The sequence below is a fragment of the Euwallacea fornicatus genome, chromosome 37, assembly GCF_040115645.1.
Source record: "Euwallacea fornicatus isolate EFF26 chromosome 37, ASM4011564v1, whole genome shotgun sequence".
In the NCBI taxonomy this organism is placed as follows: domain Eukaryota; kingdom Metazoa; phylum Arthropoda; class Insecta; order Coleoptera; family Curculionidae; genus Euwallacea; species Euwallacea fornicatus.
In genome coordinates this window covers 1,592,972-1,611,171 of record NC_089577.1, presented here as the reverse complement: position 1 = coordinate 1,611,171, position 18,200 = coordinate 1,592,972, and the positions used below count along the sequence as shown (strand labels likewise).

Genomic DNA, 18,200 nt, shown 5'->3' with positions numbered 1-18,200 from the left:
TTAATTAATAATAGAAAAAATATATTAGTGGTTATGAAAATCTCATTGTAATGATAACTAATAATTAAAGTAGTATTGGAGTTATTGTTAACTAAGAGTTATTTCAGTTTTCTTGGGAAACCTTTCTAGCACCATCTATCAACCGGTAGTCTTGACTGTGTAGATTTCAAATGATCTCGAAGTTTGATATTTGATTCTCGAATGCTCCGGACACGTATCTATTTCACTCTAACTGGTCTAAAATAATGGCAAAAAGAGAGATAAAAGGATGGCTTCGAGCTCGTGGAGTTAAATACCATCTCAAGGTTTACTGGAGATGCTTGATTGGAGCAGTTAACAAATATTTTGACCAATGCTAGGCACGACACGTATCTATAACGTAAAGATTAGTTGGCATATCTGGCAGTAGAGGCTCCTTCAGTCAACGTCAAAATAAACTACTGTTGAGTTATGGGTTTTGAGTGGGTTCTGCACGTTTTTCCCAAGAAAACTGCTACAAATCCAGATTCCCTTTAGTTATCCTTATCGCCAAATATTCCAAAAAGTGCCAGAATTATAGTGCTTACTAACAAAGTGAAAAAAATTAGTAAATCCGCGTCGTTTACTCGGCCAGTTACAGTGCCAGTTTTCGGACGGGTAAATTGCTCCAAACAGCTCCAAATGAAAAGGGACCTCAAAATGAAGATATCCAGAACCGACAAAAAAGAGCTAGACAAGTTCACCAAATTTCTGACGCTGAAAGCTACTGAAGTGATCGTCCAGAGCCGTTTAGGCGAGAAAGTCTCCACACCCTGCAAGCTGCATGCAAGTGGGCCAGATTGGGTAAGCTGCTTTATCTGTATTTATCGTTGCAGACGGTTATTGCGTGCAAATTTACTGTGAAACTTAAATAGACACAGAATTCTACAAAAGATGAATGAATGTTGCAGTTTAACCTAAACATAACTGAAGTCCCAGAGGTGGTTATTGAGGCCAAAAGGGTGCTCAATGACAGTGGCGATTTATTGCTCTCTAGGAAGTTTCCTTTTTGTGTGGAAATATCATTACGTACTGCTGAAGGTGATAGCATGGTTTTAGAGACATGGTGTACCAGGTATCTTAATGAGCAATGTGACCACAGCACCACCAATAGCCAGACCATATACAACCGAATGGGTATTATTTTGAAGTCTCTAGTTTCAGTAACTAGGGTGACCCCAGCATATAAACTATCTCGCAGGCAAGGTGAATGCTTGCCCCTGAGGTTTTCAAAACAAGAATTTACCATATGTTTCTATTAAAGGTCCAGACTCCTATGTGATGTGCTACAGAATGTACATGGATGAGCCTCGAAACCACTGCTTAGGGGAGGGTTTTAAAACAGCTCGAGTGGGGCAGATATGCACTTCTATGGGGACTTTACAGCTCAGTTGTGCCTATCGCACCAAAATGACCATTTCACCCACCCAAACCAGCAGAGACAATTCCCTTATGTTGAAAAGTGACCATTTCAACACCAATTTGAGTCCCAAGAACCGAAGATACAGCCAGAGGTAAGTAGTGTTTTTGCATGTAGAGAATATTATTTCCTTGGTGATTTCACACCTACATTTGTATTATGTATGTAACTTGATTGGGTACTTTCTAATGTATAAATTTGCTGCCTTGGGTTGAGTTGAATGGTTTGAGTGTGTCTTTATTTGGGTTCAGAGACACTGTCGCCTACGTAATTGGTAGAAGCCCACGCCACAGAAAAGGGTGCCACTGCAGTTATATGAATCATAGTAGAACAATGTCAATCGTGCAGAATTTTATTTGAAATGTTTTCAAACGTTCAAAATATGTTTTCTTTTCCGTGTTCGTGTCAAGGCGGTCCTCAGTATCTTGTTTACGTTACGCAAGGCCGTTTGCGGGGACGCTGTGGTCTGAGTCACGTAGAATCATCCTAGATCAAAATATTGTTGTCTTCCTTAAAGTCTAAAATTGTATCTATTGTCTCATGTCAGATGTTCGACCTAGTTATTGATACCTTTTAAAGTGCACGAGAAAGAAATTCCTTTACGGATAAATCATAATCTCGGGCTTCGGTCATTAATTTCCCCAAAGGTCGTTGCCTTCTTACATGGCTTTGCATCGGAATTCCATCGTTAGGAATGTGGAAAATGACGTTTCTGCCGCTGCTCTTTACTACAAGGAAACGCGGCTGTAGCTCTGAAAATGCGAAAATTTGCAGTTTACAGCCCTGAACTTTGCTCCGAGTTGTGAAATAGCTGGAGTTATTTTTAGCCTGCCGGAGTGGTTCTGCAATGGACTCTTCTCGGTTGGGTACCTCGCAACTATGCGCCGTGATATCCGGGGCATTTGTTGCCTAACATTGGCTTGCTTTTATTTATTTCTGGTTCCCATTAACTTCTGTGTATTTTTAAAAATGCGAGCGCCATTGGAAGGGCTTTAATTTTATTGTGGGAATTTAGTGTTTAAGAAAACTTGATTTTGGGAGTTTCAGTGGTGGACTTGAATTATTTTCCATAATTTTCTGAATGCTAAAATTTTTCATTAAATTAAATCAAACTTTGTAAAATTAGATTTGAAGATACTCGACTTCACTGACACTTGCACGCTGGAAAGGACCGTTTGCAGCGAGCGTTAACCCCTAAAAACAACCCCAATTTGAGTTATTCAATGGCAGCACTGAATATATAGCTTTTTTATTGCGGCATTCTGGTAGTTGAAATTCGACCTTTCACAAGGACAAAGTCCGACTGTTATGGTGCACGTATACGACGACTTTCCAATAATATTGTTCGTCAATCAATTGCTATTATAAACGTATGTTTTTGATGTAATTTATACTTATATTGTCGGCCAACTGGCGCCAGATAGGTATTACGAGGAGATTCCGACAAATTTTGCTTTTTTGAGGTTTATGTTTTGAGAGAATTACCCGTTTTTCAGATAAATGATTCCACCTTACTTGCAATAATTTTGAAACAATACAAAACCGGTTTCATCGAGTTTTGAACGATTTTCGATGCTATTTTTGATCCACAAGGTTACCTTATAAAGCAATTGCATTTGGCTCTTTTGGGATGCTAATTAAAAAAGCGAAATTTCTCTTAAGTAATGCTTACTTGTCTGTTGCAATTATATGTATTTGTTCACCCATCGGCTGTGTTAGAGACTTGCGCAACGACTTCCTGCTGCTGGAGGTAAATCCTGCAAAACTACATTTTTGTTTGTTTATGTTTACTACATCGCGCGCGAATAATAGTTGATGCCTCAATCGTGTTACGGTGTTATTATTTAATGTAATCAGTCCTGGAACAACATTCTGCACCCGTGAGTATGCCATTGTTTATTAGCGCAGCTCTAAGTCAACGCAGGAAAATGGCAACACGTCATTGGGCGTTTGTTTTAACAATTTTCCCGATAGTTGTCATAGATGCGACGTTGCCGCACAAGAGCATAAATCTAAAAAATTAAAAAGGTTTAACGTGCGGCTGCCTGTAAACGAAAACTCCTCCGAGATATCCTCTCACAAACCATTCAAGTCCGATGTTTTTCCCTTTGAATAGCGGCGCGGTTCAAAGTCCACGGTATGCGCTTTTCAATACGGTTTAGATCGGGGAGGCAGTGAGGTCTCAGCCATTCCTTCTTGCAGTACTGTCGCGGCGTGCAGTCGGCGGTTACTTTTAGCGCAATTCGCGGCTTCGAAAATACGGTTTTGGGTCTGTAAAAATCGAACAAATTTGTGAATATGGTTGGGACCACCATAAGATATTTATTCCGGTTAGTATGGGTCTTAGACTAAGATGTTACAATTTCCTTTCAATGGGGGAGATCGAAACATTTCTCGATACCAAGATTAAGGGACGTTATCGAGAGTGGAGGGAAGTTGGTCGATATGCCCCTGTTGACGCAAATGCCCACCAGAATAAATAACGCAAATAGTTGTGTAGTTAACGATATTAATAATAATGTTAGTAACAAAAATTAAATAAATTGGAACAGACCCACCTGGGTATGTTAAATGACCGGTCCTAATGTAAATCTCCCCTATCCAAGGCTCCATTAGTTGCATATGGAAAAAACATTCGCCGCCGTTTGGCATTGTTTAAATGCCCACTCTGATAACGCGGACGTAGGTCGAGGCGAGTCAGGCGTGTGTTTCTCTGATTGGTCAGCAGCAGGGCAGCTGTCACCGCAGTTTCAGCCTTCTCTAGATGTACTAGAAATGACGTTACAAAGAGCCCAAGAATGTGATTTCATCAATAGGCTTTGTAATTAATTTAGCCGAATTTTGCGGTCGTTAACGAATGATAATTTTGTATTGTCATTGTTGTTAGATAAATAAATATCGAAAGTAATTAATCTAATCGAAGAAGCGGGGTCATTGACCTCCTTTGAGGTTTAGCTGGGACTATATTGTGTGTAAATTTGCTTTGAATATTTAGGAAAAAAATAGTTTGCTCTGTGACGATGGGACCGATGACTTGGCAATTAGGAATAGTACATAATGTAAATTTGTTAGAGTTGCATTAATAAATTTCTGGGCAGCTATTTGTATGGTGTCACCCTTAGTAACCAGTTTTCTTATGATTGCAATAAAATCTAAGTAATCGTGGCTTTTTTGCATAATCGGTCGACTTTTACTCTCGGGGCTCGTGACAGTCAAACACGTTTCACCAAGGACGTTAGTTAGAAACGCAACGACCTTTACTACCCACAGCCATTTTCTCAAACTATACCGGATGTTGATGAATGAATAATACCACTCTCCCATGTTCAAGCTTCATTATTATTCTACTCACAGTCTAAAAGGGGAAGTCCTGAATGGGTATTTTTTAGACATTAGACAGCAAGAAAGTCTCAAGTTTTATTAATCAAATTTCTCTTCAATTAGAGATTTTTAGTGGTTTGAAAGTACCTACTCTACTTGAATTTATGCCAATAAACGATTACGTAAATAGAAGGAATTTTGTTGCTCAAATAAGTCCAATTCAGAGTTTCAGTGACGGCCTTAAAATATTTTCCCCTACGTCTTCAATATGTAATGACAAATTTAATTGTTTACTCTGCGTCAATTGAATTTATATTGCAAAAAGTAGTGTCTTTAGGGGGACCTTACACGCTAAAAACCTGCTTCAGCTAAGAGTTCCAGTGGTGGACTTACATAATTTTCTGCAGTCAGTTAACTTTTCACCATCCTGTCAGGACGAAGGTTTACGGTGTTGGTTTCAATCTGAACTGTCAGACGGTATTTAATACCATTTTGCACATTTTCTATTTTTCAGGACAACTTAAATAAAAAATAGTGTTGTTGATCTCAATTTGAGTCGAACTCATATAGTTATACAGGTACACTTGGAGCATTCACCATTTTATTCGAGTGACTTTTGAATTAAATTTCCTTATGCATTTGATTTATTTTCTATTCGCTGTTGTTCAGTCACCATCGAGTCAACAAACTTTTAAAATGAATTTTTTTTGCCTAAATAGCACGTTCTACTTTGAGGTTTAGAACCCGATGAGGTATGCATTTCAATTGTAATGATCTATTGAATAAAATTCCGATCGAGTGCCGTACGTCTGCCTTTTCCTTTCCATTATTAGCCAAGGCCGCGTACCGGGGACCCGCCAGACTTTGACTAATTGGGATTTCGCGGTTATTTTTGGCCTCGGTCAGCAAAAAGTTTTGACCACTATCAGTGGAATTTCATCGTTCATAGGAAGCTTTGTTTCAATCCGTGAAGGAATGTCGATACTGATGACTGTTTTTCTTTTCAGCGACGATCGCACCTCGTCCTTATCCGAGACGATGAAAGTCGGGGCATTTGCTGAGAAAAAAATGAAACATTTTGAAGAGCCGCTGTTGGACCTGCCCCTTTGTACTTTTTTCGCAGACACTCTCGCCCTGAACAAGACTGAAGAGTCGGCGTCTCCCGGGAATGATAGATTAAGCGGGGAGGATGGTCCACAACAGAAGACTGAATCTGAAAAAAACGAGAAGAACGGAAACCTTACCACGCAGCCAGAGGTGTCCATGGTGTCCACTGGCGATGATTTTATCATGGTAGACTTGGTAATTTTCCTTTTTGGCTGATTTTGCTTTCCTTTGCATGCCACTAACGCCTCACTCATTGCTGAAATATTTACGTAACGAATATGTACCCAAATTTGTTGTAAACAAGTTCAGGGTCAGGTATTTTTAGCCTGCTATTTGGAATGATCAGACATTTTACGTTGGTCTATTCCTGCTTTAGAAGACTTGTTTTTTGACCTTATTGATTGACCCAATATTATCGAAAGGAAAATTTAGAATGGTGGACACAATATTATATTAGTTATTGTTTTGATTTTAAAGGGCTTTACTTGACCTCTGTGGAGGCTAGGATGAGTGGTAAAATTTTATCAGCAATTTAATTGCATTTGTCAGTAATTATTTACGATTTTTCTTTAAAAAATATTTTATCTAACGATGTATTCTCTGAGAAGTATTATTATATGATGCTACTAATTTATTGTTTAGAGTTTCAAGGATGCAGCGCAGGGAAATATTGCTTTTTGCGGTAATTCGTAATTGCAAATTTAGTGGGGTTTTTGATAATATTTGCGGCGCCGTGTTGAATAATTGCACGTGTTTTTTCGTTGCGAGAGATTTCAGCTTTGTGACAAAGTGCTTCTAAAATGCCTCAGATAAGATAAATTATTTGCCGGAATGATCAATTTTCTAGATTTTAAGAAAAGTTTAAAATTTGTAATTTACGTCCCAAATATGCATATTCTCACATATTTTGTTTGTTTCGAATCTCTGTCATGTCCTGTAGTCGCTGGTTTCGAATTTGAAAAAAGCTTGCTTCTACAAGGTCATGTAGGAAAACTTACGAAAATTTTAAACACCGAGTAAAAGTTTCTTGGGTAAAATTTTGTAAACAATTCAGAAAACTACGTGTTTTAGAGAACCAGTAATACGAGGGGTTCGGAGTGCTTTAAACTGAAATTCGCATAGTGTACTGAAACATGTTACCATAAAAAACTTTAAAGAAATTGTTAGTAATTTGCCATTAAGTGCCTTCACCAATCATTGGCAACTAAGATTAGTTGTTGATTTCTAACTTTAACGTTCTTTTTATATATATATATATATATATATATAATGAACGTCACTAACCCTTGAAACAAATCTTGTTTCCCTCTTATTGGGACCCCAAAACGGGAAGACCTAACCCTAACTTTTTTTCGCAGAAAACACCATTCGCAAAACCACCCTCTGAGAAATTCGAGCTCACACAGTTCTTCAGGGAGTGGCAGCAGGCTCCGCCCCTTGAGGCCTTTAAGGAGGTGCACCCTGTAGAGGTGACTGAGCTCCAGAAACAGCTGGAAACCTTTGAGAGTGACCTAAACGAGTTCGATAGCATCGTGCAGACACTTTGTCAGAGCTCGCCAAACAACAACTGAGACAAAGACTTCCGTGCCGGAGATATTATTTATTTATTTTCCCCTTCTTTTGTATATGCATTTTAAAAATGTGCCCAAAATTGTAGGTTTACGTACCGCGAATATAATCCCCATGTGATTGGTTTTTGTATGCGACGTTTTAGATCGGCCATAATCGCTCCGTTTCCGAGGACGCTGTGACATGTCATGGCAACTTGGAAAAGGAGAGTATTCGATTGTATCCGGTTTAAATACGAGAATGTCTGGGACTGCTTTAGGCGTCTGCGCATATCATTTAGTATCGGGAACCGGAAACACCTTAACCTGAAGACTGAGCAGAGGACGGCAGTGGCCTCACTTAAGTGTGAATGAATAGTTTTATCGACTGAACGCGCTTATTAGTATGTAATTAATCGGAAATTGTGATGCTTTGTGTTGTTACAGTATGGGTGGGAACTAATGGTTTTTCGGCCACTTTAGGGAATATAGTTTACGGTCAATTGAAGCAATTACTATTGAATTTATTCAAAGTTTATCGAGAGTGTTTTCGAGAGAGCTGATGTTTAATTAATGTAGTTAATTTATTAAGCCGTACGAGTGCTTGGACTATGTAAGGCTAAGTCATTTGTTTACTTAAAACCTGGATCTAGGAATCGCCATGATGTGTGTTATGCAGTCAAGCGGTCTTCCAGGAATTTCCGAACAAGTCCAAGTTTAACCTTGAAGACCGCTTATGTGACTTCATTGCCTATTCAAATGCTTATGTAAGTTATTGTTTTGAAGGCAGGAATATTATGAATGTATTTTCGCATTCTTTACAGTCATTCAAAAGATATTCAGAACAGTTTTTGCTTCTAAAACAGTTTTGCTCAATGTGCAACCATTTTGTAACATTATAGCTTTATTTACTGTAGTTTTTTATCCTTTTTTAGCGAGGGAAACTGTGTATGTATGTGCTTATCAGTATGTTTTTACGATTTCCCAATATCTGTATCAATTTTCAGTTAATGTTCAATTTTCCAGGAAAAGGCAAATGCGCCATATAGAATATTCGTGGTGTCCCCTAACCGTTGGGTGCGACTCGTGTCGCATTTTGACTACGGTTTTAGTGATACCAATGTAGGAAAATATATTTTACATTGATGCCCTACTGGACAGTTTCTTTTCGTTAATGAAATGTTATATTAAAGCTTGAGTGTGAGGCGCATTTTCTTTGTAAACAATTTGGAGAAGTTTTAATTCAATTGTATTTTTATTTAAATAAAAGTATGTTTATCTTAAGACATACGTGTTTCATTGTAGTTATGTTAAGTAAACTATGAATTTGCCAAAGTACTATTAAGGATATTCCGACATATCTTCTTAAACTATCACTTCGTTTAATAATCCATTAGTTTTTGTATTCAAAAAATGAAATGGCGAATGTTCAAAAAAACATTTTTCACCACCATTACTACGGCATCTCGGCTAGTGCGTCATAGATGGCGCCACAGCCAACCATAATTAGTTTCAAAGAATACTTTATTTGCTATAAACATAATTTTACATGGTAATTAATAACTCTTAAAACTATAAAGCGTTTTTTTTTCACTTAACTAGGGAATTAAACAAGTTAAGAAATATCAATATCAAGAATTCAACATCACAGTAAAAATTCCTCGCTTCACAACTATCTTCAATTCCTCTCCACAGCGCTGTCTAAACATATCTTCTAAAGAACCACAGTATTCGGAGGCACAAATTTTGAGTTTGGCCTTACTTTTCAGGGCGATGCTCCAGTCACTGTCTTCCCTATTAAAGTAGGTCCAAATATTGTCGCAATAGCATAGATTTATGTAGTCAATATTGCCGTGTTCCAAGAGCCTTCTTAAACTAATGGAGGTGAGATCCGGGTTGTAAGAAGCCTTTATCGATTCGATATTAGGGGCCGAGCTGTAAATAATTAAATAGGAAAGAAACAATATTTAGATTGAAGATCGAAGCAAAAACTCACCGCAGCAACTCAAAAAGATCGGAATCGCATACTCCACATTCTTCTAAGTAAATCTTCTGCATAGTCATAAGGCCGATGCCGAAAATGTCCAAAATTTGCCTCAAAGCCCTTTCAGCTTTATTCCTGGACACGTTCAAATACCTCAGTACACCGCCGTCTAGCCACTGCATTGTGTTCTTAATTCCCGTATTTGTCAACTGGTTATAGCTGACATCAAATTCCTCAACAGTTTTCAGACACACCTTAAAATTTAATGGCTCGAAGAGGCCCACGTTGCGTATGCACAACCGCTTCAAATTAAGATGTTTAGCGATGATATTTAAATCTTTTAAAAAATAATTTTGCAGGTTAATGTTGTCGCTAATGTCCAGATGCCAGAGTCGTTCCAGAGAAGAGCCATGAACGACTACGCTATTGGCCAAGATCGCCAAGTGGTTCCTTTGGAGTCCAGTACAACTGAGATTGAGAACTTCCAAATTGGGCAAAGTCCCCATAGTAGAGCCGAGCAAGGTTATCGATTGGGAATTGAGAAAATTCCCGCTTAAGTTAATCTCTGTTAAAGATTTTTGGTTAATTACAGATTTCAGAAGCGGATTAATATCGTCGAATAAGAAGCCGCGAGAGGAGAGATCTAGACTCACTGAGAGGTTCTCAACAAAGGAACTGATGGTTGGGGACGGATCTAACGAGATACGAAGATATGACTTACTTTTTTTAATTTTTATTGGAAACTTACTGACTCCCAAGTTGGCGCATATTTCCTTGTATTTCTCCAACACCGAGGACAGTGTCCACTGCGTTACCGTCCCTATCACTTTCTCGGCCTGCAGACTCCCCATCGGAAAGAGCAAATTTAAAGAGTCATTTTCGTTCAAAATCGCTCCGTTTACAGTCTCCAATTCCAACACAGGCATCATGAACTCTTTACTATAAACTCCATTACTTCAAATTGTCTTTGGAAGAAATTACTACTCACCTTTCGTATCTGAGAGCAGCTTCTTGCGCGAGCCACTTAATGTTTCTGTCTTGTAGTTGTGACAGCAAGAGAGGTACTCGGAATAGTTTATTGTTGATTTCTACATCGACAAAGAGCATGGGATTCGATTGAGTCGCCATATTTTGTGAGGAAATAACACGAGAAGCAATCGTAGAGGTGGAGTCTGCTTCGGCGTGAACATTGCTGGTAGTCGAGTAGATATTTTGGCTCACTGCACCTGTGCTGAAGCCGGAATGCAATAAAGTCACCTGTTTTTTTTTGGTTGAGTGGTTGCTGGCGTTGGAATAACGTCTTTGATTGGGAATTGGATCTTGAAGGGATGTATCTGGAGTTAAATTTGAGCAACGCAAAATTTTTGCTGGTGATTTGTTCGCGATTTTAGCTGGAGAATTATGCCCAGAAATAAAGTCCCCAGTTTTTCTTTTCTTATTTTTGGTCTGTTTTACGTCTTCTTCCAGCCAATCCTCAGCCTCAACAAACTCGGCTTCATCAATTAAAGCGGCTCTTTTGGGACAAGTCGAAGGTGACCGTTTTTGAGGTTTATGGCGTAGATTTTGCATCACTCTCTGATATTCTTCTGATATGCTCTTGTCGGTCACATGCGAAGCTTCGTCTTCCGAACTATCTACCTCTTGGATATTACGCCTTAAAAAACCCACATTCACGTTTGGATTGTAGTCGATCTCTTTATCAGAAGCACTCTTCATTGTATCCTTTTGCCCGGCCTTGTCTAGTGCCTTTTGAAATCGCTTAACTAGGCTTTGATACAAGGTTAATTGTTCTTTGGGTAAATCATCCTCAACTCGATCATACCTAATTTTTCAATAAAAAATTAGAAGGCATAACTTAGTAAGTTTCAATTTGAAGCAAAGATCGCATCTTGGAAGATTGCAATACGGTGTTAAGGGAAGAAAATTGCATAAACCTTTCCTATATGTATTATGTAGAAGTACCATAAGTAAAGAAAAAATTGAAAATGGTAAAGGCACCATTTAACTCAGAATTAACCACTATTTAAAAATTAAACCTTCGTCGTATTGTCAAAGTTGTATATAGTGAAGGCAGTACAGTCTTCCTATTCCACCATATGAAGTTTACATTATGAACTCAACTTACCATCGTTTTAATTCAAAAAGGGGAGTGTTTCCGTCGTCGGTTTTAGCAACGGCGCAAGCTCCCCGATCCAGTAGCAGCTCCACGACTTCTAAGTGGCCGTTGCTAGCCGCATCATGCAGTGGCGTTATCCCTTTCAGTTCAAATTATTTGTTGATTAACTCATCTCCGAGCGGCAAAATATAAGTACCATTGCATTCGGAACCACCGCGATCATTGATGGAAGCTTTCTGGTCTAGCAACAGTCGCACAATATCCAGATGTCCGTGCACTGCCGCCTCGTGCAAGGGCAGCCATCCTGCGTTGTCTCTGACGTTGACTGGATGGTCCACATCTAACCAATATTTCACCTAGAAAGTCTCAATGAGTGTTCAATCGACAAACGATTTTTAGGATAGCAAACCATTTTCGAATTCCCTTTAATACAGGCCACATGTAAAGGCCACTCCCCGTTCAAATTCTTCTTGAATTTGATGTTGTTCTGCTTGCGACGCCTAGCAACTTGCACCGTTTTCTCCGGCACTTCATTGTCCGATTCTTCAGATATATCCGTAACCTCACTAAGAACTATATTCTCACCGAGAGGGACTTTGGTCGAGTCTTCACTCTCACACTCTGAGGAGGAACTCTCCGCCTCCTCCTCTTCTCCCAACTGTTCATTTAGACTCTGCAAACGTCTCTCGATTTTGAAAGCTTCTTTATGTTCAAAGGACCTTCTCAAAAATTCCACATAACGTTTGGCAACGTGTTTTTCCTCTTTGAGGTTTTGTCCTTTTCTGCAGTTATTTAAGCACCTTTCATATATGGCTTTAATTTGCTCGGCCCCGTCTTTGGCCATTTCTTTCAAATCAGCAATTTTGTACATGGTGTTTAGACTTTCTTTTAGGTTGTTTTTGCATAGGTCATACTCTTTTTCGAAGTAGAGTTCAGCCTCTTTGTAATCACCATTGTCTTTGTATGTTTCACCTGGAGTGAAAAAAGATATTTTGTTGAATATCTAGTCTTTTGTTGGAAAATAATGGGTACAAAGTTGTACTAAAGTCAGTGGCGTCACACTGTCCCTAAAGGAAGAAAATTATTTTTCTTAACTTCTGAATGGACTTAGATTTTTGCCAGCAAAGGAAACATGAATCAACTTGCCCAAACTGTAGTAACATTCCCCCAATTCCTTGTCGCTTACACCGGTCCGCTCGGCCGCCTCTAGCATCTTCTTGTAATACTCAATGGCCTTTGAAAAGTTCTTTAGACCACATGCTCCATCGCCCATTTTCTCGTACAACACTTTCAATTGTTTTTGATCATTGCATATTATAATTTCATCTTCAATTTTACACATTGCAGCCACTAGAAATTATTCCAAAATTACACCTATTTTATGAGGGTTAAAAGAGGGCTCTCACCAACTTTCAAATGCTTCTCAATGACTGTCTTCTCACTTTTATTAGGAGTTTTAAACTTATAGGCTTTTCGAAGTACCTGCTTAGCCCCTTGGAAGTCAGCAAGTTTTATTAATGTTTCTGATTTAGCTAGTAGGGCTGCACAAATCAATTCAACTCTCTTGTGACTCAATTTCTCTAAAACATATTGCTCTTTATCCAATGAAAACACCTAATTTAAAATGCTTACTTGCAACTTCTACTGCTAAATTGTAATTTTTTATGGTGTCCTGGAAGTTCCCCTGCTTCTCAAATAATGATGCTAAAGAGAGGTAACCACGGTAGAGCTGCTCAAAAAAGTCGTGCTTCAGGCAGATTTTAATGCTCTTTTCATACAGTTGAAATGATGTGTCATAATCACCCAAGTACTCCTTGACAAGACCCAAATTGGAAAATAGACGAGCAATCATATCTTGTTTTTCTAGCCCATCAGAGAGGCTAAAAAAGAACAGATTAACCACAATGTTCAACATTTAGAAATTGTGATGAACCTCTCGCATTTCTTCATGCTCCTCACAAAATACCCGTAAGCCTCATTGAGAAGCTTTGTATTATCTTCACTTAAAGTTTCCAAAAACCAAGTTAAATATAAATGTCCCAGTTGAGCCAGTGCTCTTTGTTGCTCCAAAGTATTCTGCTCTTGTACTGCCACCTCTATAATAAACAAGGGATCTTGCTTTCAATCATTGTGACTCCCTCGGAAAATTACCATGATAGATTTTAAAGTGCTGCAATGTCTTCGTAAAATTCTGAAGCCCCATGTAGGCCTCCCCAAGCCCGCGCTGGGCTTGCGCGTAGAGCAGCATCTCCTTCTGTTCTTTGTAGATGCGGCAAAGCACCTCATACTCTTTGGTAGCATTCAAGAACTGACCAACTGAAGAGTAGTACGAGGCAAGATCAGTGCAGGCAGAGAGAAGGGCTGCAGTGTTGCTTGCAGCTTTCTGTTTTCTTTTGAGAAGTTCTAGGGGTTTTAAATCGATTAATTTTCGCGCTTAAAATTTATTTATTACAAAACTTAAAGTTTCTGAATATTTTAAATGGGCTTGTGAGTACTTACTTTGCTCCTCCATGATAAAAACCTATAAAAAAACCATTTGGACACGGATATATGAAGATTTTAAACCAATTATGTTATAAACAGTCCAAGTAAACAAAATCGACATGTGCTCAAACAATAGTAATATCACAAACACACCGAAAAAATGCGATTAGTAACTTTTTATGTTTCCACAATATACCAGGTGTTCTTTGTCAACACTGGTATAAAAAAGTGGGAATAAATGCTATTACTTCTACTGGATTTACCACGTACATGTGCGTACGTTATTGCCAAATCGTGGAAATATTCAGTAATTCGTCGAACATGTCATTTTGATACTAGTACTAGGGACATTCGTGTCTGGCTACTTGTCATAGCATTGGCAACATTGGCTGGCGCGTGTCCACGTGGTGTGGTGCGGGTGCCCGAGTCTGCCCGAGCCCAACTGTCCAACGTAGCTGTACAATTTTGAAGGTGCGTCCAATTCTTGTCATGCATAGAATTTGCTAAATCTGAGCAACATCTATATCGATGGTCTCATCTCCCGGCTTTGGAGTTTACAATAACCAAGGTAGACCATTTGGCAATTATCAGTATGCCGCGGAAGTAAATTCGTAATTCAACAACTGTCATTTTTAAATACTTGGCATTGCCTTCGATAGATGACGCTATCATATAAGTGCATCCCAAAACTCTTAGAAATATGTTCCGAAACGTGATCTCGTGATTCAGTTCGGGGTGTCTAGAATACTTTCAAGTAAGTGTTTTAAAATCTTCTTTATTTATTGATTTATGAACAGTTTTCGCACTATAAATGTACTTTTAAAAGATACAAGCGGTTTCTTAGTTGCCTCAAGATAGGTCTGTACGTTTATCTTTACAAATACTTTAGCGCCAACTTATAACATGTAATAATGTAGGGTAGAAAACTAATGTTTTTAATTGTCCTAGTAGTATTATTAATTTTACAGTGTAATTTACAAGCTTCCTCTAGGGATGTGGTATTGTGAGTTTAGCCGGAATCCCGGATCATGGAGAAGTGGAGATAATAACTTTTTGGATAAGTTTGGTCACATCGAATTGCGGTTTTAGAAGTATTAAAGTTCGTACGCACACCTCTGATTTTCGAGAAACCGGTAAGCAAATTTCAGTAGCGCAGCTTCTTTTAAGGGGTTGTAATGAAATTGATACTAGTAAGCTTAATATTGGATTTTGTAGACTTTTCTCGCAAAGGCTTGTAAACGCTGATTTTGTCTCTTCTTTAACTTCGAAATATACTAAAAGTAAGGTCGAGCCATATATCACAGCCAGTGGCGTGGCGTAGATTTCGCAAATATTCGAGACATTTATTCCTCCACGTTTGTACTCTCCAGCTCTAATGAGATTTCGGCTAAAACTTCCACTCAATTCCAGAAACTGGAGCAACAACAAATCAAACAACTAACAGCATTAATAACAGACATCTCAGGGATAAGAGTATATAGTGAGACACAGGAAACTGGGGAGAGGAGAAGGGGAAAACAGTGTGCTATCCTTAAGATATGCAGTCCAATAGTTCCTTACAGCCCTAAATTACCTTCTAAAAACTAAACCGATATTCAATTTAATAGCAAAAGTTAATCGTTACAGTAATATGTACTTCGTTGGTCCATCTAAAAATAGTAAGTATACGCTAATTTCCTTTGAAATTTAAAAATCTTCAAAACTTTCAAACCCCCTGCGCAGGCATTGAGCTCCGAATATTCACATAGTGACGTCAATGAGCAGTTGATTATGTATAATATACCTACACTTTTATATAACTACCTATACATAGTATATTTCTCAGTTTCTCCCTCTCAGTCGCTCTCACAGCAATAAATAAACCTTCGTCTTTTTCTAATAATATAGCTCTATATCATCAATAAACAGCGTGATAATGATTGTCGAAAATAGGTCAGATGGGGGAACGATGATGATGAGTAATGGAAGCACTATAGTGACATAAGTAGAAATGTTCCTTAAAGAGAAACCACCGCGGGATCACATCTATACCTTCATGAGCCTTAGGGTACAAAGGGCCTAACCTACGGCTGAAACAAAATTCCTTATTCCATGGGAACATAGTCCTTGTTCACTCTCTTAAGGAAGGAGTGAATGAATTTGAAAGAGGGCCGATCAGTGTCGTCCCTGCACCAGCAGCTGCACATCAAATCGTAGACATCAGTGGAGCAGTTGGGAGGTTTATTGAGCAAGACCTTGGAAATAACTCCCGTTAAGCAACGGATGGAGGAGATCTTAGAGCTATCACTCACCTGCAGCTCTCCCCCGTAATACATGTGTTCGGCATTCTGGATCACCTTCTCGTTGGAGAGATTGGCAAAGGGTTTCTCACAACAAAAATTCATAATCTCCCATAGGGTGACTGCAAAGGCCCATACGGTACTGGAGCAGGAATATCGGTCCTAAATTCGGTGAAAATAAATAGTATAAACACTTCTTTTTGGACATTAAAACTACCAGCAGGATGCTCTCCCAAGGGAGCCACCGTATCGGGGCTGGAGGCCGTCCCCCGATTTCAGCGTATTCTTTCCGATACTGGGGCTTCGCCATTGCAATGTCAGTGATCTTGACGATGTACCCCCTTCCTACCAAGCAATTCCTAGATAGGCATTTGTTTAAAAGGGAATAAGCGAAAGGAAAAAGGAGTAGAGGCACCTTGCAGCCAGATCCTTGTGAACCACGTGCTTGGCCTCCAGGTATCTCATGCCGGAGGCGATTTGGGTGGCCATGTAGATTAGGCTGCCAGTGCTGGAACGCAGGGAATATCCATAAGAGAATTGGGGCCGATATTGGGAACGGGGGGTACTTTAAATGACAATCCTCCGTCATCTACATGTAGGTACTTCAATTACGCCAAAATGACTAAGCTGTTCACCAATTGTCAAGAATATTCGTAATTTTTGTTCCTCAAGAGAAACAGGGGCGTACTGAAGAGCAATTATATAACAACAGTAGTTTAGATTTAGTTAAGTTGGTTGCATTAAAATTGAAACAAATCTTTAGGGAACTTGATAAGGGGATTTTTAGAAACAAATTTTTAACTTGCTGCGCTTCAAGCTACTTTCGATTTAAACGTTGAAAGAGTGCTTCAGCATTCGTCGGATTCCTTGTTTCCGTTTAAACTAGTTAGATGTTAAAGTTAAAGTTACATTCATTATTTGGCACTTAAGTGGTGTTTACCTATCTATAGGCAGGCTTAACTAGCGGTTAACCTGGTTAATATGATTATTATTCTAATTACTAACTAATACTTTGATGATTATGCATTCTGATAGGCAATAACGACGTGTGCATCGATTCGAATTCCTGCTTTGTTCTTGCCCCAGTCTCGGGCGCAAATCGATCCGACCCTAATTACAATCACCCTAATTGGGTTATTCTGCACGTCTCTAAAGAAACCAGATTCACGAGCGAACCCAATTTCTAGAGTATACACACACAGAGCGCGCGGTCTTGGGGCCTGTTTTATTGCGGCTCTGGTAACGACATTGCCTTAGATTATGAATTTAGGGCCCTTGACTCCACATTACCAGTAAAGACTCTTTTGGCATTAAAACTGTCATCATTTAGAATTTGAATTTCCCGCTGATGCAAAGTCACCGTCGCAAAGGTGTCAACGTTAAAACAAATTTTCTTACTAAAAATAGTGACCAGTGACGTCAAAAAAGTGATTTCCTTCAGGGGCGGAAGAAAAGACAAAAAAGGGGGGTATTTTATCGGGGGAACGTGCACAACAAAGCCCAAACGAAATAACAGAGTCAATGGCAGGGGGTAAATGAGCCGAACTATCTCGGCAGGGTTTTGAAAGGATTTTAATTGGATTTCCCCGCACATGGTCCGATTTTAAAACAATGCGCCCGGTTAATCCCGGCCAATTAAAAATTAGAGAAAGAGGGTATTTCATTAAGATTCTCTCTACGTCTATGGCGGAATTACGGGTTCGAGCCAACCCTCCTTGGTTTTAATCTTATTTAAATTTCTCTTGGCACGCCACTGACGCATAGTAATGTCAGTTCGAATTGAAATCGTTTCCAATCAGAGTTGTCATTTAAGTGGTTCCAGGAAGTTTTTTTGATTTCGTTTGAATTTATTATATTCATAAGAACAGTGACGCAGCATGTATCAAACTCAAATAAGCTTTTCTTATCCGAATCCTCATCGCCG

The 18,200-nt window shown here is 39.0% G+C and overlaps 3 protein-coding genes and 3 long non-coding RNA genes across 10 annotated transcripts in view; 3 read left to right on the top strand and 3 right to left on the bottom strand.

Annotated features, from left to right (window-relative positions):
* Window positions 1–54: 54 nt before the first annotated feature.
* Window positions 55–8,699, top strand: Atg13 (Autophagy-related 13). Of its 2 annotated transcripts, none has more exons than XM_066300758.1 (5): window positions 55–822; window positions 930–1,224; window positions 1,283–1,532; window positions 5,767–6,052; window positions 7,225–8,699. In XM_066300758.1, exons 1-5 carry the CDS (start codon window positions 661–663, stop codon window positions 7,435–7,437), a joined length of 1,206 nt encoding a protein of 401 aa, XP_066156855.1. In that variant the 5' UTR covers window positions 55–660; the 3' UTR covers window positions 7,438–8,699. The 2 variants fall into 2 exon arrangements, with proteins under 2 accessions (XP_066156855.1, XP_066156854.1); XM_066300757.1 differs by having other exon boundaries at window positions 5,767–6,061.
* On the bottom strand, window positions 1,775–3,636 carry LOC136349301 (uncharacterized). Of its 2 annotated transcripts, XR_010733782.1 has the most exons (4): window positions 3,523–3,636; window positions 3,111–3,450; window positions 2,009–2,190; window positions 1,775–1,956 (listed from the first exon to the last, which is right to left on the bottom strand). It is a non-coding gene; the product is annotated as an uncharacterized lncRNA (long non-coding RNA). The 2 variants fall into 2 exon arrangements; XR_010733781.1 differs by lacking the exon at window positions 3,523–3,636 and having other exon boundaries at window positions 2,009–2,632; window positions 3,111–3,366.
* LOC136349300 (uncharacterized) lies at window positions 3,539–4,563 on the top strand. Its single transcript, XR_010733780.1, has 2 exons — window positions 3,539–3,768; window positions 4,125–4,563. It is a non-coding gene; the product is annotated as an uncharacterized lncRNA (long non-coding RNA).
* A 220-nt stretch (window positions 8,700–8,919) lies between the features above and the next one.
* Window positions 8,920–14,207, bottom strand: LOC136349282 (tonsoku-like protein). Of its 2 annotated transcripts, XM_066300734.1 has the most exons (13): window positions 14,013–14,206; window positions 13,665–13,916; window positions 13,447–13,609; window positions 13,146–13,393; window positions 12,920–13,093; window positions 12,660–12,863; window positions 11,923–12,485; window positions 11,710–11,869; window positions 11,523–11,652; window positions 10,386–11,219; window positions 10,146–10,336; window positions 9,410–10,091; window positions 8,920–9,348 (listed from the first exon to the last, which is right to left on the bottom strand). In XM_066300734.1, the coding sequence occupies exons 1-13, from the start codon at window positions 14,023–14,025 to the stop codon at window positions 9,045–9,047; spliced, it is 3,918 nt and encodes a 1,305-aa protein (XP_066156831.1). In that variant the 5' UTR covers window positions 14,026–14,206; the 3' UTR covers window positions 8,920–9,044. The 2 variants fall into 2 exon arrangements, with proteins under 2 accessions (XP_066156831.1, XP_066156830.1); XM_066300733.1 differs by having other exon boundaries at window positions 9,410–10,336; window positions 14,013–14,207.
* A 234-nt stretch (window positions 14,208–14,441) lies between these two features.
* Window positions 14,442–16,073, top strand: LOC136349302 (uncharacterized). Its single transcript, XR_010733783.1, has 4 exons — window positions 14,442–14,751; window positions 14,966–15,130; window positions 15,213–15,655; window positions 15,930–16,073. It is a non-coding gene; the product is annotated as an uncharacterized lncRNA (long non-coding RNA).
* Window positions 16,074–16,081: 8 nt separating this feature from the next.
* LOC136349286 (discoidin domain-containing receptor 2-like) overlaps window positions 16,082–18,200 on the bottom strand; it is a 46,908-nt gene continuing 44,789 nt past the window's right edge. The window contains exons 13-16 of one of the 2 annotated variants that reach the window (XM_066300738.1): window positions 16,692–16,784; window positions 16,494–16,635; window positions 16,289–16,438; window positions 16,082–16,231 (exon numbers count right to left, since the gene is read on the bottom strand). In XM_066300738.1, the coding sequence (XP_066156835.1) occupies window positions 16,082–16,231; window positions 16,289–16,438; window positions 16,494–16,635; window positions 16,692–16,784 (535 nt within the window). Of the gene's footprint in view, window positions 16,439–16,493; window positions 16,636–16,691; window positions 16,785–18,200 lie in introns of both variants that reach the window. The other variant, XM_066300737.1, reaches the window with a different exon arrangement.